General features: G+C 46.9%; 1 protein-coding gene across 3 annotated transcripts in view; it reads right to left on the bottom strand.

Moving 5' to 3' along the window:
* BMP1 (bone morphogenetic protein 1) overlaps window positions 1–22497 on the bottom strand; it is a 132500-nt gene that overhangs the window by 35307 nt on the left and 74696 nt on the right. For all 3 annotated transcript variants that reach the window (XM_035138994.3, XM_035138993.3, XM_088657724.1), the window contains one exon: window positions 9902–10026. In XM_035138994.3, the coding sequence (XP_034994885.1) occupies window positions 9902–10026 (125 nt within the window). The remainder of the gene's footprint in view (window positions 1–9901; window positions 10027–22497) is intronic.

Genomic DNA, 22497 nt, shown 5'->3' with positions numbered 1-22497 from the left:
TAGCTCTCCTTATGCCTCTTTTTTTTGGGGGGGGGTTGCACTTCTGCAGAAGTGTTTCAAGAAGCTTGACACACAGAGAAGCTCGCCTGTCATACTCTGGTGTCATACTCAGAGCAGCCCTTGCATCTAGGAGGCCACCATATAGCCTTTGCACATGGAGACCTGGGTTACAGGAAGAGAAAGGGAGGGCTGGTCCTTGTTAAGGAACAAAGAAAAGGAGCCAGGCTTCCCTCTAAGAGAAGTCTCTTACTACCCTCCTAAGTTGCACGAGATGTTCTGATAGGACTACATTCCAGATGTTATTTATCCTGGCCTCCCTTAGTAGCTTTGAAGCAGATCTCCAACGCTGAGCAATGATCAACTGTGCCATTGTCAACCAGAAGAGCACCAGATCCACAGCATATATATCACTGGCCAGTAGTAGCAGAGCTAAGGGCAGGTCAGATTTCAAAGACTGGCTCATAACGGAGGAAACGGCTGCAGATGAAGTGAGCTGCAAAAAGAGCACACCTGGATTAGCAGAAACCAACTACGGTAGGTGTCAGCACCTCCAGCTTCTTGCAGAGAACCTCTTTTGTCAGCAAAACAATGGACTCCCCTAGGTTCCCAGGCCTGGAATTGTTGAAACTTACCCATTTGTCAAAAAGCTAAGTGATCAAGTCTACGAGTGAGTGGGGACACTCTTAGGGCCAACACAGAGCGCCAGCCGCTCCACACCAAAAGAAGCGACTCTGTAGGGTAGGTTCATATGGGATTTTTTTCTTATGGCCATTTGGCTTTACAAGGCAGATCCAGCCTTTAATGGTCTTGTCTCATTCGTCATGGGAACATTTTATTGCATTAGAAACTGGCAGCTCTTGCAGAAGATTCTGTGTGAGGGATCCATGGGGATTGCCTTGGACTAACCTCCTTCCTCCTGTGCTGAAATCCCTGCAGCCTGGGAACCCCGCTCACAGTGTGCTCCTTGAGGATTCACAACTTGTCCATCACCCAGCCCAACTCACACAAGATCCTACAGGTGGGAAGAGAGCAAAGGCCCACAGGGGTGGTGGCAACGCCTGGAGAAGAAGCAGCAAGGTTGGCCTGGGGTGACTCTGAAGCAGAAAAGACTACAAGAGGACAAGAAAGTGAGGCTGTCAAGAGGATGACAGATGGGTGAAATAAGCACCCTTTCTAGAACCAGCTACTTTCCCCACTCTAAACAGGTCCCACATCTCCATGTGGTGTTATTGGTGTCTTGGATGGCCTGGCTGACCCTCCTGGACAAGAACGATGTCAAGTTGCCTCAGAAATGCCAAGAATTAGGCTCAAACAGAGTCTGACTAAGAGGCCAGGGCCTAAATATTAGCAGCAGTTATGGGGAGACTTGGTGGTGCTTGGTCCATTGAAGCTAACAAGGGCTGTTGGGTTTTCCCCGTGAAGAAACTGATGAAACTGCACTGACCCTGCAACCCTCCCTGTGGGAATTCTGGGGAGGGTGAGTTTCTGCTGGGGTTTTGGCTTGATCCATGGCTATGGATTGGTGTTCCCCCACCCCTGCCACAACCAGATTACATTTGGAAGAAGGAAGTATTAAACTCATGATCTGCAGGTGATCTGTTTTATTTCATGGGTATGTTGACACAAAAATAAAAAATAATGTTTACAGATGCATATTTTAAAAATTGACTTGAGCCTATCTGTACCTTCATGACAATTACTTATCCTTAACAAAAATTCTCCCTTGTGAGCAGTTTGAAAAAAATAAAACTTTCTCTTAACAAGAAACCATAAATTTTAAAGAATCTTACTGACCAGAGACAAAATGCCTTTACAAAACCTTGTTGTTTTTAAACTGTCTTGGGTCGATTAGTTTTCATCCCCGAAGGGAAGAAAGGCATGAGAGCACTCTGCACAAAATTTAATTTTAACTGAAAAACTGCCAGGCAAGCAACCTAGATAGTTCACTTCTCAGGAAACTGTACACCCCCAGTTTTATCATGTTTTGGCCATGACCTTTGGACCAGTGACGTTTATTGCATTTGTAATCCCAGGGCTGTGGGGAGTTCCAAGAAGTTTGGGGAATTTCACTGCAAGTTCTCACAGGACGGCTTAAGACATGACACTGAGATGACCTGCAACTGACTCATGTCTTGTCTGACCACACTTCTGCATCTCATGAACAAGCTGTCAGCATGTCCAACGAGGGTGCCTACTCGTGAGTAAGGCCATGGCAGAGACACATACCCGACTGGCATGTTCCCTCCCTCCTGGGAGATCGTTCAGGAGCTTCTGGAGTGTTCTTCAGCCCGAACATCACAGTGACTGGTGTGATGAAGCACCAGCACACCTTCCACATCTGCAGAGGTTTGCGCAGTTGCGAAACAGACTCAGTAGCACAGCATTCTGGCTAAGCTAGTTTATTTACATATAAACAGACTCGGAGCTCTTCATCATGGCTCCCTCTCTCTAGCATCACAGGCAGTAAAGAGAAAGAACAAAGGAACAACAGTCCCACTTAGGAACACAGTAAGACAAACATCCTGTCTACGTCACATCCACTCTGTGGAATGAAAACAAATACAGTCATATGATATACAATAAACCTATGACTGCAGACGGGGAATGAATCTCCCCAACACAAGCATCTCTCTAGGGGAGCAAAATGTACCTCCAGACTTGAGGAAAGTGTGGAGAGATAAAATGTGAGTCATTTGTATTCTCCTGTGTGCAGAGACGCCACCTTGCGATGAAGATGGGGGGAAGTGGCGTGGTACACAATGTGCGCCGCATGCCTGTAACATTGCATGTGTGTTGTCAGGAGGAGGCCTTGTCCAGGGCCGCAGTTTCAATGGCCACAGCTGGTCCTCTCTTGCACTTGGGAGAAGCCTGACTATTATGCTGCGCCATGCTCAGTGGTTCAGCCTCCTCTGCCCCTTCATTGGGGGGGGGTATTGAGAGGGCTGACGACACCTCCACCCCCTAGAGTTGGCACACCTGCCTGAGTGCCACATCAACAGAGTCTCATTGCCAAGGCCAAAGAGAATACTATTGAGCAAGGACTCCTGAGTGTCAAATGGTCCCCTATGCCTACTAGAGTTTAACATTAGGAAGGGATGGCTTTAGTGTTCCAAGTGCCAAAAAGTCATGAAGTTCTCAGCCTGAGTACTTATAAAAGCAAAGAGGGTGGTGTGTTTTTAACCTGCTGTTATTGACTCTCCAGCCCCATGGCCAAATACTTCTGGCAGCGTTTGACAAAGCGGTGCAAAATGTTGTAGCTGAAGCAGTTCCTAATGGCAAACATTAGGTGCTCTTCCACCTGTTCTACTCGGTCCTTCTTTGGTTATGGAATGATCTGGAGTATCAGACACCTCCAAGTACGGACATTCTGAGGGAGCCCCGCAAACTGAGAGGCTGGCAAATGAGGACGGCAGGCACATCCTTCTTGCCTTGCTCTCCTCTAGCAAGTTATCTTGTCACTCTGTTCAAGGGGCAAGTTTGCTGCTAGCTAGAGCTGAATGCAGTATAGTTCTCCTGGAATACTAACTGACGAGTAAGATCTTGTGCATATTCCAGTCCACAAAGGCAGCATTGCTATTTGGCCACACTGCTTCGTGGAGATGGATGAGTTTCTTCTGCACTTCAGGAGTACCACTCACTTGTTCTTCCTTTAAAAGGTGAAGCTGCTCTTGAAATTTCCTTCCATCTTGGAAAATCACCAGGCACCAGAATAGTATGCAGCTCATGTGTTCTCAAGCTTATGTTGACAGCTTTTCAAGTCCTAGCCTTCATCAACCCACCTATTACACGCATGTAAGCAACAGTCCCCAGAAATCGAAGAGGATGCCGGCTGCTTCATTTGCCTATGCCAGCAAGAAAGGTTGGGGGGAGCTAAGAAATGATCTGATGGCTTGTATGAGCAAGCCATGCTGAAGTTGCTGCAGGGGTAAATCCTCAGTGTGCGCACACATTTCCAGCACATGCAAGCTTGGGACTGCAGCCATATCATCTTTCCACCAGGTACAAGACAGCTGGGAGTGAGCCAAGTGCCTGCAGTTTCTGTGCATTTCCTTTCCGCTGCAGTTTGGGAATCCAGGCCAACATGCAGGGCCCAATAAAGCAGCCACATGTTACCCTGAAGGTGCCAAAAAAGGAAGCACAAATCACTCAGGAGTCTTCTTCTGGCACTTCCTCCTAACATGTGAAGGTACCTTCTGTGAGCATCTGACTCACAGCAGCATCAGTTGCATGGGTGCTGAGTGGAGAATGCTGGTTAAGCAACTGAGACGAAGTGTGTATCTCCATGATATGCTATGGGGCCAGGACCCCACAGCCCAAGCCTTCTGTTGCCTGGTACTCAGCTCAGTTCTCTTCTCGCCCTTTTCACACTGCTGCTTTGCAACTGCCACAAAAATTCAGAAAGATTTCTTACAGCTGAAGCATCCGATAAAGACAAAAAAGCAAGGGGAAAAGGAGATGGGCAGCTTGTATATGGAGAAAGAAAGTTGGGAAACAGGCATGCGAGGACTTTGATGCTAGGTTCTGCTGCTAATGCCTCCCCCCGCCCCCAAACTCACTCTTCACTGTCCTCCCAGTTGTTTCGTCCTGCTCCTCTCTAAACATTTCCTGCCAATTCCTCTCTTTTGCTCATTCTCACTGCCCTTCTTGCTGGCTCACTTTCCCATTCAGAAAAGATTGTGCTGCAACTGCTGCGTTCCTCACTAGAGAAACGACTCCATTCTGTTTACAAGGCTTTGTCCTCTCCACAGAAACAGACACCCAGTAGGGGATGGATGCTGGGGAGCTCCAAGCCAGATCAGGCCTTGGGAGTCAAACAGGAAGCAAAAGTTTCACACACTCCCCCTGCTTGTCTTTGGCTCATGGTCCCTGGCCTTCTGTTCTGACATCTGTTCGGTTTCCAGAGCCAGAGCTGGCGTAGATGGGAGGGTCTCCAAAGCCTTGGTGAAGGTGGGAGCCATCCTTCCAGCCCAGGCTCCCGTGTTATGTCCTGATGTTTCCATTCATAAAGCAATGGGAAGAGTGCAGACTGGAGCATGAGGTCAGACCCTGGGGGGGATTATAACAAGCAACGGAAGGGCCAGGACATTCCAGGCTTAGCTTAGTCCAGTCGCAACAAGCTGATGTCACCAGACTGGAAGCAATGAATTTCCTTCCACTGTAACTCCCCAGTTGCCTCACTGTGGACAGTTGTGGCAAAATAAGGGGAAGGATCAGTAGCCAGACCATAGATAGGAATAATTAGGAATTATCTGACATGTTTCAGAAAATGTAAAATATACAGAACTAGAAATATGGAGAAGAGTATAATATAGGAGCCAATTAACAAAATAAGCTTTTGGTCCAACATTTTTGTCAAGGGCTTTCCATGTTCACTCAAGCTCCAAAATGCCAGGAAATGGTAGCTGTTAAAGGGCACACCCTTATCAGACCTGCTCTCCAGGCAATACAGACATGGCATGGCATCTTGCATTGTGATTAGTTCCAGTTTCATTGCTCCCTTGGAGCTGGATGGCTGTCAGTGACGCAGGGAGGACTGAAGTCCCAGATTTGTCTGTTCACAGTGATAGACGCCTGGCATCTAGGCAACTGAAGATATTGTGCAAGTGAAGTTACGATTCCATGTTTCAAGTGCCAACAGGGAACGAATGCCACCGGCACAGAATAAGAGAGTTGGAAGGGACCTTGACTTTGAGAAGACTAGGTCTACAACTCTCTGATCAGCAAACTTGAAATTAAAAATGAGAAACTCAATGGAAATAGAAAGAAATATCACCCACAACCTGCAATGTATCTTATGCCTATTAAGTGGCTAATTTATTTAGATGTTTTGGTGCTTGAGATGAAACACCTGTATCCAAAGAGGATGGGGAGGGGGGAGTCTGATCTCTCTGCCAGTTCTAATTGTTCTCCAAGTTGTGGAGGGGAGGAAAAAGAGGGGGGGGAGACAAAGGACCTTCCCAAGCCCTTCCCAATATGCATGCCCCCACTCACCCCAACACATCTGCAGGGAGGTGGGACCAATTCGGATGGTCCGCCCCCGCCACTTAATGGACCCAAATGGTTTTCAGAGAGTGGTAGGGGATGCTTTATCCCATGTTGATGACCTTTCAGCCGATTCCCTGGTGGCCCGCTGGAATGTAGAGTTAACCAGGGCTATAGACCAGGGGTCCCCAGACTACGGCCCGCGGGCCAGATGCGGCCCAATTGGCCTCCCAATCCGGCCCGCGACGACCCCCGCCGCCCACTGCCACTGCCCGCTCTTTTGGCACGCAGCGCGGCGGCGCTCTTCCAAGTCGGAAAAAAGCGCCGAAATCCGTTTGTGCGCATGCGTATGGGCCTCTCACGACCCAGAAGAGGTCATTTCCGGTGCACTCCCGGGTCGGGGGGAGCCCATACGCATGTGCACAAATGATTTCCGGTGCTTTTTCTGACCTGGAAGCGCGCCACCGCGCCAGTAAGTGTGTGTGCGCATGCGCACGGGCGCGCACACCCCCGCCCTCCGCGCGATCGGTGCGGCGCGCACCGGCCCAAAGCTGGGTAAGTCTGGGGACCCCTTCTATAGACTGTTTGGCTCCGAAGCCCCCTCTCCCAGACAGCGGTTGCATGGAGCCCGGACAGCCCCATGGTTTTCCACGGATCTGAGGGCAATGAAACAATCACTGAGACGGCTAGAGCGCTGGTGGCGGATAACTCATTCTGAAGCTGACCGGACACGGGTTAGAGCTCAATGTTGAGCCTACCAAGTGGCGGTAGCGACAGCGAAGAAGACTTTCTTCGCCGCCTCTATTGCATCTTCGGAGAACAGCAGCAGACTTTTTCAGGTGGTTTGCAGTTTAGTGGAACCACCTGCTCCATCGGGGCCCAGTATGATCTCCTGCAACAACTTTGCAAAGTTTTTTGCATATAAAGTTGCTCAGATTTGGGAAGAGGTAGACTCCACCGTGGGAGTAGGGCCGAGGCGGGAGAGTGCTAGAGTCCTGTCTGGTCCAGTTGCGTGGGATCAATTCCAATCTGTTACCTCTGAGGATGTGGACAGGCTGCTTGGACGAGTGAAACCAACCACCTGTCTCCTTGACCCTTGCCCATCCTGGCTTATAAAAGCTAGCCAGGAAGGGCTGGGCGATGGGCTTCGCAGGTTGGTGAATGCTTCTCTCTGTGAGGGAGCCTTCCCAGACCCGCTGAAAGAGACGGTTATTAAACCGCTTCTTAAAAAACCATCTTTAGATGCGGCCAATATGGCCAACTATCGCCCAGTCTCAAATCTTCCATTCTTGGGCAAGGTGATTGAGCGAGTGGTTGCTGAACAACTCCAGGCACGCCTGGAAGAAGCGGACCATTTGGATCCCTTCCAGTCAGGATTCAGGCCTCATCATGGGACTGAAACTGCCTTGGTCGCACTGGTCGATGATCTCCGGCGGGCTAGGGACAAAGGTGAGAGCTGTTTCCTAGTTCTGCTGGATCTCTCAGCGGCTTTTGACACCATCAACCATAACATCCTTCTGGACCGTCTAGAGGGGTTGGGAGCTGGGGGCACTGTCATACAGTGGTTCCGCTCCTTCCTCCTGGGCCGTGTTCAGAGAGTGGTGGTGGGGGATGAGTGTTCAGACCCCTGGGCTCTCACTTGTGGGGTCCCTCAGGGTTCTGTCCTCTCCCCCATGCTTTTTAACATCTACATGCAGCCGCTGGGAGGGATCATCAGGGGGTTTGGGCTGGGTGTTCATCAGTATGCGGATGATACCCAGCTCTACCTCTCTTTCAAATCAGAACCAGTGAAGGCGGTGAAGGGGCACTTTCCCCTCCCTCCACATGTCTCTGATTTGTGCCAGAATAACCTGTTAAATAAATACTCCAGATAAGCCATTTCTTCTCCTTTCTCCCAAGTTTGTCATGGACCTTATCTTCCTTATGCTGCCAAGTTTCAAATCAGTCTGTTGAACCATTTTCTAACTATAAACCCTGGAACTACTGTCTTCCCACCCCCTCCTGACACAATTTTGGATTACAATGGCAGGATGTGATTCAGCATACTCAAAGAATCCTAGAATTGTAGGCACCCCAAGGGTCATCTAGTCCAATCCCTGCCATGCAAGAATCACAGCTAAAGAACCCCTGGCAGACAGACATCCCACCTCAGTTTTATTTGTAATAAATAAATCAAAACATTCCACATACTTCTCATCTCCTCCCCCCAGTCCTCTTCTGTCCCTCACACATCCACCTCCCTGTCACTCATTCTCACTTCATCCACTGTGCCATTCCCACCAATTAACCTTTTCTCACAACAGGTTTGTCCCACCGAGTAACATCGACCACAGAAATACCTTTTAAATACAAAGATGTTAACATTACTACTTAACAAAAGCTAGATGCTGCTCTTGACCTAACACAAAAACCCGTTCCACAAAGCACACAGGGAATACCATGCCAGCCAATTCTGGGGAGAAAAATGCACATCCTGGCAATTTGCCAGAACCTCTCCTCAACGTTTGTGACTTGTTCAGATTAAGCCATTTCTTATCCTTTCTACCCTGAATTCATGAGGGAACCCCCTCAAAGTGACTCCTGCCCTGCCATGTTTCAGATGTCCTAACTGCTGCCCCTAGTTAGTTCCTCCTTTGACTGGGAGAAAGCAATTCAGCTGGGGGGGGGGCTCACACAGGGCTATGGCAGACCAGGATTAGATTAAGACAAAACAATATTGAGGAACAAAAAGCCCACAGCTTGATTAAGTTGAGCTGAGTGAGGGCTAAGGAAATAGAGAATTTTGATAAGTGTCTTTTGTGGGGAGATTAGTTTATTTTGGGGGTGCAGGTTTTAAAATTAAATTTTTATTAGTTTCTTTCTTTAAAAACATTAACACACAACATGTTTACAAAAAAAACCATTCTACATACAAAAATCATTTACAATAGAAAAAGAAAAGAAAAAGAACAAAAATTTAAATTAAACAATCATTAAATTGCTCCCTATGTTGACTTCCAATTCTTCTCTCTGTAATTTACATTGGGGGTGCAGGTTACAATCAGCCATAGCTGCCAAGTTATCCCTTTTTTAAAGGGATTTTCCCTTATGCTGAATAGGCTTCCTCGCGAGAAAAGGGAAAACTTGGCAGCTATGCAATCAGCTGGAAAAAGGGTAAGGGAGAAGGGAGAAAGTCCGAAGGAAAGAGCTGCCTGAGGGATATCTGTGTGAGTCCCAGACTAAGGAAACGCAGGAGGAAGAAAACAACAACAACAACAACAACAACAACAACAAACAACAACCCCTGAATCTTGAGAAGCAAAAACTGCCAGATCAGACCTGAGCACTAAATAGGTTACATTGTGTTTTTGTAATGTTATGCATTTGATTGACTTACATGAAATAACCCCCCTTTCTCTCAAATATAAATTAATAAGTTATATCCCTGTGTAAAGTGCTTCTCCACTTTTGTCTTCAGATTAACCCCTTTTTGCTCCTGTGAGAGTCTCATGTTTTGCAACCTGACAAACGGTTCTGTGGTCGCAACATGGTCCAGGTTGTGTTCCTGACCATCAGTGATGTCACAGGGGCACAACTCAGGAGGCCACATTCAGGACTGCATGCCAAATAGCAATGGCTTCTCTAACTGGGGAAAGAATGATATCATCTTGTAGTATGAGGGATGAGAAAAAATGAGAGATCCTCAAAAGAGTAGCATTTCCTGAGGAAAAATGTTTGGGTCACTTAAGCAACAATTGTGCTATTTCATGCTGGGTGGGTTGGGGTACAGCTAGAAGCATATTGTCTGGGAAACCCCTAGGACTGCAAACCCCCTGGCCAGTTCAGAATATAAATTTAGCAATAAATAAACATTCAGTATTGGAGGCAGTCGCAAAGCCCTGGATTTCTACTTGCATGGTGTACAGCCAGCAATACTTACCGGGGCATTTATAGAGCTTGCGTGCCTGGGCAATATCTCCCTTGCTCAGCCGGGTCCGTTGGCCAATGACGGGCTGCACCCCATTCACCTCATATTTGGGGTGGATGGTGTCTAGGAAGATCCCCCTGAAATCACAGCACAGAGCAGTGAATGAACATTCCCAGGATCTCAGCTCCCTGGCCTGGGCACATCCTGGAGGCAAGGAATCTGATTGCTTTATTCAGGTTGCTTTGAGACAGCTGCTGTTTTCCAGGTACGGCAGGAGTCAATTGTACACTGGCAAATGTAGGTTTTACAACTAAAGTGGATTTGATGCAAACACACTTCCCAAAAAAGCCCCCAATGACTTACTTTTTGTAGAATGAAAAGTGATGGGAAATGTATTGGAAAGCTTGGGATAGCGGCAATGTTAGATAATGGCATAGAAGCTCTGCACAAACAAATTCATAAACCCACCCAGTGGAATGCCCTCCCATCAGATGTCAAAGAATGTCAAGGAAATAAACAACTATCTGACTTTTAGAAGACATCTGAAGACAGCCCTGTTTAGGGAAGTTTTTAATATTTGATGAATTATTGTATTTTAATCTTTTGCTGGAAGCCGCCCAGAGTGGCTGGGGAAACCCAGCCAGATGGGAGGGGTATAAATTATTATTATTATTATTATTATTATTATTATTATTATTATTATTATTATTAACATTGCTTAACTCCAGCGCAAACCTTGGGCTCACCCTGTGTCTGAGCACTTGGGTTTCTTTTTTCACTCTGCCACGTTCCTCACTCTTTAATGCTGAATTGGAACAAATGGCAATCTGGGTTTTCCATGGAATTGTTTTCTGCGGTAAAGAGCAGGTTTTTATGGGGGGAAGCGCCAGGGCAGGAAAAAAAGCGTTCAGACATAAAGCTTTAAGGCGCAGAAATAGGGCACAAAATGAAGTCAAGATGCAGGGGGGTCAATCGTACAGTTTTTAGGGGGCACGAACCAGGCACCTCCCCACAGGGATCCCCATCCCACCCTGCCCCAAAGCCTGGCCTCGCTGCCATGTCCCAGCCCCTTGCTGTCCCTCTGGGAGGCTTCTCTGTTGTGGCTGCTTGACTCCCTCCCTTGCAGCCTTTGTCATTGCAGGGGTGGACACGGGCTGCTTTTAGCTTCATGCCTTTTCCTGCAGCTGAGTTGACCTCTGGGCTGTTCCCACAAACTGAGGAAACTTCAAAAGTGTGCAGGGAAAAACAGTTTGTAGGTTACAAGACAAAGAAAAAAGACCCAGGTAGCCCAACAAGTACTTTTGCTCTGTTGTTTCCATGAGCTACAAAGTGTTCAAACAATTGCCCATCAGCTGAAATGAAGAAAAAAATTAAGAGCAAGGGAAGGAAAGATGTTTGTGTGGAGGGAAGCAATTTGGTCTAAAAAACCTGACAGTTCACAGTATGGAAGGGGACGGATAGTATGAGGTTATAAAGCTCCCTTTCCTGTGCTATATGAAATTTCAGATTTCCAGAAACACCATAATAATACATCTTCTTCAAGGCCCCACCAACTCTCCAACGCTCCTGTTCTAAGCTGGCTGAAGGCTCAACAAGAACACTCATCCTCTTGGGGTAAGGAGATGCACTGCAACATTTTGTTGCTGATCTCCACTCAGGTCTGTCTGTGAGAGCAATACTGTATAGGAGTGTGTGTTTGACTGATAGAGATCAGGAGAAAATTATTTTGTTAAAAGTTTTAAGCTTCTATTTTCATCCATAACACAGAGCTGTTAAGATTTCAAAACAAGAGCTGGTAATTCTTAGCATGCTGAAGTGAAAGAAATTCCAATGAAGGCAACATTGGCCATATAAGTGGTACGTGAGCGCAATAACTGAAAAGAAATGTTAAAAATGAGATAAGATGCACACATGTAAAATATATGTACTGTATTATCCTCCAAGTTACAGGATGTTAATCAGGTTTCTGCCTGTATGTCCAAAAAGGGAATATATCTTGCTTCCAGTGACTCATGAGTAGACATTTCTCTTTTGGAATTATTTCCATGTCTGAAAGTTTGACAATAGGTTGCACAATAATTCCATTTTGTGTGTGTGATTCACTGTTTTCCATCAATGCCAACCCTAAACTAATGCCTAGGCTGCCTCACTAAACACAAAAAGACTTACTTCCTGGTAGACATGTATCCCATTGCACGGGACTTTGGCTGCTGCTGCAGGAGACATACCTAAGCCTCTTTATGAAATTTTGCCATTTGCCTTTTAGTGGGATTCTTTAATATCCACCCACACTTATCGTGTATTAGTACTTGCAGAAAATAACATCTTGGACCTACAAACCCACCACAAAAAGATGCATCTTGGTTGCTAGGATAAATTTCAAGGAATAGAAAATAAGACAGAACTAGGAAAAGATTGGAGGAAACAAAAGCTCTCTGGGGCTCTAGGTATTCCCATTGCCTAGTGTCCAACTCACTTCTCAATCACAGCTCTGACCACCCATTGGCTAAAACACTGACAGGTGGGAGCATTCCATAGAAATTAAAGGAAGATTGTAAAATGTTCTTGATTCTCTTATTGGTAAGACAATAAGTCTTTTTGTAAACTGCTTTGAGGGTTTTTTAAGCAGTCAAGCAGTAATTTTTTATGAAATACACTAAATATAATATTGCTGGGTTTACATGAGATATTCTAGGTACTGCTGATAGTCTTACTGGTGGTTCTACTTTTGAAGGCAATTGATTTCCAATGAAAAGTCATGGGGCCAAGGGGAGAGACACAGACTGGCACAGGAATGGCACTGCTGTGGCTCTCTTGTCTTGTGTAAAAAAAAGTGGGGGGGGGATCCAGATAATCAGAATTCTAGATATCCTGCTGGTAGTCAGATCTAAAGGCAGGAAAGTTTTCTTAGTGCTAACCAGGAAGCACTGTTGGGGGAGCCTGTAGGTAGAGCACTGCTGGAATCACAAAACTGGCCATGAACACTGCACTGCTGGTATTGAGACACAATTGCTCTCCTTGGTTGGTGTGGCTTGCTAGGAACAGAAGGAAATCCCGAAGAAAGCCAGTGGGACCTTTCATGAGCACAGAGTGCACTCCTGAACCTTTCCCCAAACCTCTGCAGAGAGGCATGTAATAAGACCCGGGGATGAGCTTGAATTGGAGATCCTGGATTCTCTCCTTAAGCTGCCAGAAAAGATTTGGGTCAGCTGGGCTAGACGAAGAGAGCAAGGAGCCAAGACTTAAGGCTTTTGTTTTCATAACCAAACAGCAGCAGCAGCACCAGGCCAGATTTTTATGGTGGTTAAAGCTTAGCTGAATACTGCAGCCTTGAAAACAAACCAGGAAAAAGCATGAAAACATAAAGCAAAGGCTCAGAAGTATCTCTGTAAGTGATGGGGATGTTTCCATGGAGATGCCAGCTGGAAGGGAAAAGCTTGTGACGTGTAAGATCACCCCTGCCTTATTTTTGAGCATGCGATGAGTGGAAGAGGCACCAGGCTTGTTATGCCAACCATGGACACCACCTGTCAGAATGGCCTGAGGGAGCTGGGAGGAATTACATGTTGAGGAAGGGGAAAGGAGATAGAGACTCTGGGGGAGGCCTCCATCTCAGTGTGACATCCTGCATCTTGTGAGAGTTCCTCATGTAAACAGAAAAGGTCAGGGCCCACCTTTCTTCTTTGGCAGGGAAAGTTCTTAAGGGAGATTTTAAAAATTCAGCCAGAAAAGCTCTTTATGCCAAGGACTGTCTGACCTCTACAAAAGAAGGAACTTAATTTGGTAAGATAAAAACAGTACAAAAGCAATGGGCAAGGTGGCAAACATTCTGCACGGAGTTGCGTGAGGGAAGGAAGAAGTCTCCACCCTGAATGCAGATGGGCAGGGCTATGGCTGGATGGTGCAAAGGGACACTTCCCCATGGCATCCCCACTTAGAAGGGCCAGGAGGCAGACAATGCAAAGGGTGTCTCTGCCTGAAACCCTGGAGAGCCCCTGCCAGTCCAAGGGGCTATACTGATCTAGATGGACAAATCACTGGCCTGTGAGGGCTCAAACTGTAGACCAGCCGATGTGGCATGTAATCCACTGGGAGCAGTCAAGTACAACATTAGCGTGGGCATGCAGGGGATGTTGGACCAGCCAGTCAAACTTCCTGTTACATCCGGCTGGAGCATCCTTCCTTTTTTGCATGTGACTAGTGGGTGGGCGTGACCTTTCCAGACCTGGCAAAAGGCCAAGTCACATAGCCACTTCCCTTCTTTTTCATCTTGCCTGCTTCTTGCTTCTTGCTTCACCTGGACTGTACTGCCGGCTGCCAGCCAGCAGTCTCCACAGGTTATCTCCCATATGGGGTAAACCGGTTTGTACATGTTTGTAACTTTAAGCCTAAAGCCCACCTTCAGGGATCACACTGTGCTCTGCCTGACTGTGAGTAAAACTACTTTTTGTTACTTATGAATAAGACTGTTGTGTCTTTATTCTTTTAGGAGGGATCAAAGGGGTCTTAGCAAGAATAATGGAACATATCTTAATCTGGGCAAGCCAGATTGAATTGTTTATTGTCTTAAGAGGCTCACATGAGTCTGCAACCAGTTTTCTGCTGCATAAAAAGGGGAATGCACTCTGCTGTATAAAGAAACTTGCTAGCACGAGTTACAAAGGATATTAATAATCAATAAATCCTCTCCTGCCACTCTCAAAATTCCCACAGCCTTAACCAAAGGCGTCATGGACTTTGAAGAAGCACGAACTCAGGATGAAAGGGAGAAATGTGCTAAGAGGAAGGCACGCTTGGCAAACCCTCACCGTGATCAACTCCTGCCTGAAATCCTATGTCCCCACTGTGGAAGGACGTGTGGATCCAGAATTGGCCTCCACAGTGACTTATGGACACACCATTAAGATCATGTTCACAGAAGACAATCTTACTTGGCTATGAGTGATCGCCAAAGAAGAAGGAGACAAATAACCTGAACTGGTATGAGGGTGCTTCTTATTTTTTTTTTAATTTCCGTAATTTATTCTGCTAATGAAAGCCAAGGGGGAGGAGTCAAGGAATTCTACATGGCAGTGAGTCTCCTGATCAGGGCTTCCTTTCTGACCACCTTCTGAGATTGCAGAAAGAAATGCCTGTGTGTAGCCAGTTCCCATGAACATAAGAGCTTCTTTAAAAAAAGAAGATATGCATAGTGATTATTTCCATCTTGAGATAGAAAGCTCACAAAAAGCCCACCATGCACAGTGGTAGAAACAGAACAAACTAAATTAACTGGCCATGTTTTCTGAATGAGACCTGCAACTCTGGCCCCAGGGGGAGCTGGGGGTGGGCTGCATTGCCCTAGCCTCCTGTGGCCTACCCTTTACCTGAACTGTCACTGGTCAGCAGGTCAAGGAGAGGGAGGAACACAGGAAGACCACCAGATCATCTAGTTCAGGCACTAGCTCTTTGAGATTTCAGACAGGAGTCTCTCCCAGTCCTGCCTGGAAATGCCCTTCGGGGTTGAACCTGGAACCTCCTGCGCTCAAAGCAGGCCTTCTGCCACTGAGCCATGGTCCTTCCTCAGGCTAGGCTGTGCTGAGGAGCCAGGCTCCTTGCTCCATCAAGTGTCCTCTGAGCATAGCCATCCTACCTGGCTACATCAGAGGGATGAAGAAAAGCACTGCAGGACTACTCTACTGGCACCGCCAAGAGACCAGCGACTTCAGGTTCCTTCTCTCCTTTGAACAGTTACTTCAATATGCCTATTCCAGCAAACAGGCAAACTCTGCTACTAACACTAAGCAGTGGTGAAGGCAGAACTAACCACAGTATAGGATACCATACCATGCGTGGTATTCAACCTACCCCTTCTGTCACTATAACTTCCCCCCTTTCGCTCCCCCCTTAATCGTTTCTGGGGGTTCCCCAAGCCCTCTGGAGCTGATCTGAGGAAGGTGCAGGGCAGACACAGAAAGAGGATTCCCCTGTACAAGTGAAAATGTACAAATGGCACGAGTTAGTCAGATACTACACCATATCTATTAATGTTGTGGCTTTTAAAGGGTATAATATCTCAGTGTCTGGGGGCTAGAGTGAACATTGAAAGCCCTTAACACAACACATGAAACTGAAATGTGTTGTTTTCTTTTTGTTAACTGAGTATCTCTAAAGCTGAGTATCACTCATGCTATTGTGAAAATTCCAAGAGAAGTAACTGTGTGAGTTTCTTATAGCAAAAATAACAGTCTTGTGACGCCTTAACAACTAATATATGTTATTATGTCATATGTTTTCATGAAGTAGAAGCCACTCACTGAAAGCATGGCTCTGATCTGATGAAGCAGACTCTAGTCCATGAAAGCACATGCTATGTTAAATGCTATTAAGGTGCTGCAAGCCTGTCGTCTTGCTTGCGTGGCTTTCCTGGGAGACAAGACCTCCAGCAAAGGAGGCAGCAGGTGCCTTAATGTTTGGGATCTGACAGATTTTCGGCCTTTGAAGAGTTTGCACCAATCTTGCAAAGTTTATTCAAGTTTATTCTCCTATCACTGATGATTTAGCCATAGAAAACTTAACAGCAATGGCTATGGCAATTTGGAGAAGTAAGTGAGGATCGTGAAAGAAGAGGGAGAGGGAAAGCGAGAAAAGGAGGAAAACAGCTGAGAGTCTGCATGCTGACACAGTTGTATCTCTCAATGCCTGGGGATTTGGTTGTTACCCAATAGAACCTTTCCCTTGCTACCCATATTGACCTATTCTAAGTCTGAAAGAGCGATTTTCACTGGTGACCTACAAGTTTCCATCCTGCTGCCTTAAGTGATTTCCAGGAGTATTTTCCTGGCCTGCTGCACTTAACGTGACACCTTCCTCCACTTGGCAAGGGCCTACATCTGGCAACTGGCCTAGACTGAAAGAAGCAAAGGGATTTCCAAAAGGAGCAAAAGGGAAGGCTGGCGTAGGGCGGCCCCTGCCAGCAGCGCAGAAAATAGTTGCAACTTGCCTCTTCTTCCTGCTGCCTTCGAAATCTCCATCCAGGATCGCACCACCAGGAATAAACATACTGGTACATGGAGCTTTCGTGTACAATCTTGGAAGCTGAGTCACGAAAACACCAAGGCTGCTGTTGCCCAGCTGACAGCTGCTCTCTTGGTTCACCAAGCAGGCTTAAAAGGACCAGGCTTCTTCTTGGAAGGTGCTTCCAAAAATGGTGGGATTAGGGAAAGCTCTTAGGGAAAGGACTGGCAAATGCAAAAATAATGCAGGGATAGCAGCTCTCCAGACATCACCGCAATGCTATTGTCACAGCCCAGAAAGTGTCTGTGTGTAGAGTGTAGACAGTGGGTCGTCCTGTGTCATAATTGCAAAACTTCCCATTCATTTTGGGTGCCTCAAGGTTCCACTCCCCACAGACACACCTGGAGACATTTTTAAGCCTGTGGGATTTATAGGCACTGCTTGTTTACCTGCCTTCTCTGAATGAATGAGCAGGGACAGGAGCAAGAAGGAATAGCAGCTTCATTTTGCCTCTCCCTCTCCCCATGGCTGGCTATGGGGATTAGACCCAGAGGGCAAGCAGAGTCCACTCAAGGAAAAGGAAAACCAAACACACCTCACTGAGGGCATCTTCTCTGAACAAGCTTCCCCAAATCTGGACTCATTGTGGAAAGTACCAGGCTGGGAGCTAATGCCAGGTCCAGGTCAGGGCTGTCAGTGACCAAATGCAGGGAGAGAGAGAGAGAATGTTCTCCAACTCAGGGTCCCAGAAGACCATCCTTAGAGCTGGCAGCTTGAAGCAGAACTGCAGTGAAGAGAAGATACTCCTCCATCAACTAGGCAAGGGCTGAATTGATCCCAAAAATTCATATTGCCTTCAGTCAGAGTGGCTGGTGTCAGCGGCGTAGTGGCAGGGTATCGCCGCCCCCCAGTGACTCTAAAGCCGCGCGCCTCCAACTCCAAACTCCCAAAGCCCGCTTGGCGTGGCGACGGTGGGTGCCACTGAGCAGACTTTTTACCAGGAGGCTGGAGGCTCGTCTTGGGAGTCACCGGGGGGGGGCGCCAAGTGGCACCCCCCCCAAGTGGAACCCGGGGTGAACCGCCCCCATCACCCCGCCCATTGCGACGCCCCTGGTTGGTGTTGCAACCTCTTAATTCTTTGGCTCGCTTAGGTTCATGGTTCAAGCCCTGGGACCCATGAAAGCTGGCGTGTCAACCCTGATATAGCTAAATTAATGGATCATGTAACTAGAAACAGGCAAACTGGACTCAACCCACCCTGGGATGGCAAGGGGAAAGCTAGACAGACTGCAGCCAACAGGCTGGCCAGTGATGGGGCAATACTATCTCAAGGGGGAGGCAGCACAGGGGATGGCCCTGCTTGCATCTCCCCTTCTGGGATGCTATTGTGGGGGGCAAAGGCTGAACCCACCTGGACAGGACAGAAGGACCCTGAGCAAGAGTCAGGGAAGTTGAATTCTCCCAGGGTAAGAGGCTGGGAGAGGAAAGGGAAGGGAAGCTACCAGGAGAGCACAGAGGCTCTGCCATCTTCTTAGGAGGCCAGGAATTTGCATTTGTCTGTGGCTTCTGTATTTTGGGACCCCGTGCTGCTGATTTTTCTTTCCCTTATACTTTATACTGTTGCTGTACTGAGAATCTGTATTTTATTATGTAATTCTTAGTATTTTATTATGTTTATATAATTGTTTCTATTTATATGTTGCACAGGCATTGTGGTCTTCTGCTGAAGGGTGGTATATAATAATAATTACTACTACCACTACTCCTGGACTGCAGTTACAGAGAAAGGCCTGTAGAAAACTCCCCACTACAGCCCATTGGCAAGAACCAGGTGCCCTGCCAGAATAAAAGTTGGCAATGCTAAGGATAAGGGACTCCTGAGCTCCAGGGCAAAGAGTTTTGGCACAATAATCACCACAGCCTTCCATCAGAAAGACCCAGAGGCACGTCCTGGCCAGCCTGGATAACCCTGACAGCAAGACCAGCCTCAGCATGTGGAACAGCATAAAAATGCTGAGCAAGAGCAAACATCTTGTGGGCCACACCCTCCTGGCCTGGGGCCATATGCTTCTGCAGAAGACGCAGGAATCCTCATACTTAAAAGATTCCCTTGGCAAGCCAACCTTCCAAGGGAAAAGAATTGACAAGCCCAACAAAAACGAAGGATAATCCAGAGACAACAAGAGGCTCAGGAGACAACAGCATAATTTGATGGCAGGCAAAGGCATGATCAGATGAGCGATAGGGCTGTGGTGTAACAAAAGCATGCTCACATCAAGCTGCAGCTGGAGAATGCAAGCCCAGCACCTTTGGCCCCTTCCCAGGAGCCCAGATGCTTTGCTACAGGAATCAGAGATTATTGACGCCTCCTCAACACGCCACTGGCAGGACTGAAAGGACGCAGGCTCCTCCACTGGGCAGACCTAAAAGAGGCAGCTTTGCTCAAGAAAGAAGAACCTCTTAGCTAATGTAGGTACTGCCAAGAAAATGGCTCATACCCCAAGATAAGAATTCAAGAGTAGAAGGCTGCTGCGTTCACATGTGGGGCCGGGAAGCAGAGGCAAAGCCACAGGCCTGGACAAACCATGTGGCTTATATCAGACGCCCAAGGAAAGGGTTAACATGTCATCTCCAAGATTACTGAAATCCAAACTCGGGGAATTATTTTACAGAGAACAATAATCTATTGACATTTGGGGGGAAAGGGCTACAACAGGGTAGGCAACCTAAGGCCCAGGTGCCGGATGCAGCCCAAATACCTTCTCAATCCAGCCCATGGATGGTCTGGGAATCAGTGTGTTTTTACTTTTATTTAAAATGCATTTCTGGGTTATTTGTGGGGCATAGGAATTTGTTCAATTTTTTCTCCAGAATAAAGTCCGGCTCCCCACATGGTCTGAGAGATGGTGGACTGGCCCATGGCTGAAAAAGGTTGCTGACCCCTGGGCTACAACAACCAGGAAATGACAGGTATGTTTACTATATAGCTCCCTTCAGCTGGGAGTCGAGCTACAATCCATCCACTCATTCATCAAATTTCCTTCTGCAGAGTCACACCATTGGGACAAAAAGCTATGCATTTAATTTGGTTTGCAGTGGGAACTAGTTGACGAGGGCCAGAAGGGTCACCATTAGCTCTCTTTTTCATTGCGTTGCCTGCTTCTCATGTTGGTAGCAGAATAATTGGCAAGGGGGGGAGGGGAGAGGCAGCAGCCTGGAGGTTTCTAAGCTTTGGCACTGCAGTCAGCCAGAGCATCTTTCATGCATAACTCTGTGAAGAGGTGGGCAGCTGCCCTGCCTTCAGGCAAGGGGGCAAGGGGAGACCCCGGGAAGAGGTAGTTAGAGAAGGGAGGCGGAAACATTGTCCATGACTACAAGTAATGCTTGTTCTAGTTTTAGAAAACAACTGGTGTGATATTGATTCACTTTGCCCAACTTTTCCAAGACCCTTTCCTCTGCTTTTACTTTTACCAGTCATTTATTTCCTTAGTGCTGTTATAGCCTGCACTTCCTCATACGTGCTCAAGATGCTGTACATGGTTCTCCTCCTTCATTTTATAGAATCACAGAATTGGAAGGGACCCCAAGGGTCATCTAGTCCTACCCCCTCCAATGCAAACCTCTGCTTACAAAGCTCCAAGGAAGGAGAGTCCGCAATCTCCCAGTGGAGACTGTTGCATTGTCAAGCAGCTCTTACTGTCAGAAAGTTTTTCTGTTGGACTCTCCTTTCTTGTACCTTTGCCATTGCCTTGATACACTTATGTCCACAGCATTCCCCTGATCCAACAAGCTTGTAACTTCATTAAAAAGGGAAATGAGATTCATCTGACACAACTTGTTTTTGAGAAAGCCATGCTGGGTCTCACTAATCAACAGGGGCTTTATTTCACTTGGATCAAAGACCCTGTTTGGCACACCCACACACATCTATCTACATACACACAAACACACACAGAGGGAGACTGGGAGCCTCAATGGTGCCCTCTGAAGGTTTCACCCAGGGCAAAAAAAAGGGCTAGCCCCCACCCCCAGTAGCTACGGCACTGGTAACCACAGCATCCTTTTCTAAGTGCTCACAGACCAACAGTTTAATTATCTGGACCTTTCCTGCTATTGATGTCAAGTTTACTGGTCAGTAGTTACCTAGGTCTTCTTCCCCCCCTTTTCTTGAAGATGGGGGACAACATCTGCAGGGACCTCACCTGTTCTCCAAGAATTCTCAAAATTGTAGACAAAGGCCCTGCAAGCTCCTTTAGTACCCTTGGAAGCCGCTCATCAGGTCCTGGAGATTTGAATTCATTTAAAGTAGCTGGGTGTTCTCTTACCACCTCTTTTCCGGTCCTGGACTGCATCTCCCTCCTTGCATCATTTATTCTGGTTATCACCAGGTTGGGCATCACTTTCCTTTTGGGTGAAGACAGGGGCAAAGTATGCTTCAGTAGTTCCGCCTTCTCTCTGCCACCCAATAGCATTTCTCCATCTTCTCCACGCAGAGGACCTAACACTTCCTTGTTCTTCCTCTTGCTTCAGACATAGCTGAAGAAACCTTTTAAAATATTTTTAACCTCTCTTGTGAGTTTTAGCCAGCCTGACTTTCCCCCTGCAACTGTTGGCTATACTCCTCCTTAGTGATTTCCCCTTTCTTCCATTTCTTATACATGCCCCTCTTAACTTTCAGCTCATCTGCAAGCTCCTTATGCAGCCACACTGGTTTCCTTAGATGCCTCCCACTTTTCTTTCTTGTTCGTTTTGTCTCCATTTGGGCCTTCAATATTTCTCCTTTTAGAAACTCTCTTCCATCTTGGACTCCCTTCTCTTCAAGTATTTCTGACCACGGGATCTCACCCAGTAGCTCCTTAAACCTTTTGAAATTGGTCTTTTTAAAGTCCAGAGTGCATGTTCAACTACACTCAGCTTTCCCTTGCCTGTGAATCATGAAACTCAGGAGAACATGATCACTTCCTCTCAAGTTCCTTCCCGTTGGTGAGGACAGGTCAAAGATAGATGATCCCCTTGTTGCTTCTTCCACCTTCTGGGAAATGAAATTGTCAGCAAGGCAATGCAGGAATTTGTTGGACCTTATATTCCTACAGTTAGAACTGGATATGGAACAACTGATTGGTTCAAAATTGGGAAAGGAGTACGACAAGGTTGTATATTGTCTCCCTGCTTATTTAACTTATATGCAGAATTCATCATGCGAAAGGCTGGACTAGATGAATCCCAAGCCGGAATTAAGATTGCCGGAAGAAATATCAACAACCTCAGATATGCAGATGACACAACCTTGATGGCAGAAAGCGAGGAGGAATTAAAGAACCTTTTAATGAGGGTGAAAGAGGAGAGCGCAAAATATGGTCTGAAGCTCAACATCAAAAAAACCAAGATCATGGCCACTGGTCCCATCACCTCCTGGCAAATAGAAGGGGAAGAAATGGAGGCAGTGAGAGATTTTACTTTCTTGGGCTCCTTGATCACTGCAGATGGTGACAGCAGTCACGAAATTAAAAGACGCCTGCTTCTTGGGAGAAAAGCAATGACAAACCTAGACAGCATCTTAAAAAGCAGAGACATCACCTTGCCTACAAAGGTCCGTATAGTTAAAGCTATGG

This window comes from Zootoca vivipara, chromosome 14, assembly GCF_965207765.1.
Source record: "Zootoca vivipara chromosome 14, rZooViv2.hap1.1, whole genome shotgun sequence".
Lineage (NCBI taxonomy): Eukaryota > Metazoa > Chordata > Lepidosauria > Squamata > Lacertidae > Zootoca > Zootoca vivipara.
Note: the sequence above shows the minus strand (reverse complement) of the source record. Positions and strands in the feature narration are given on the sequence as shown.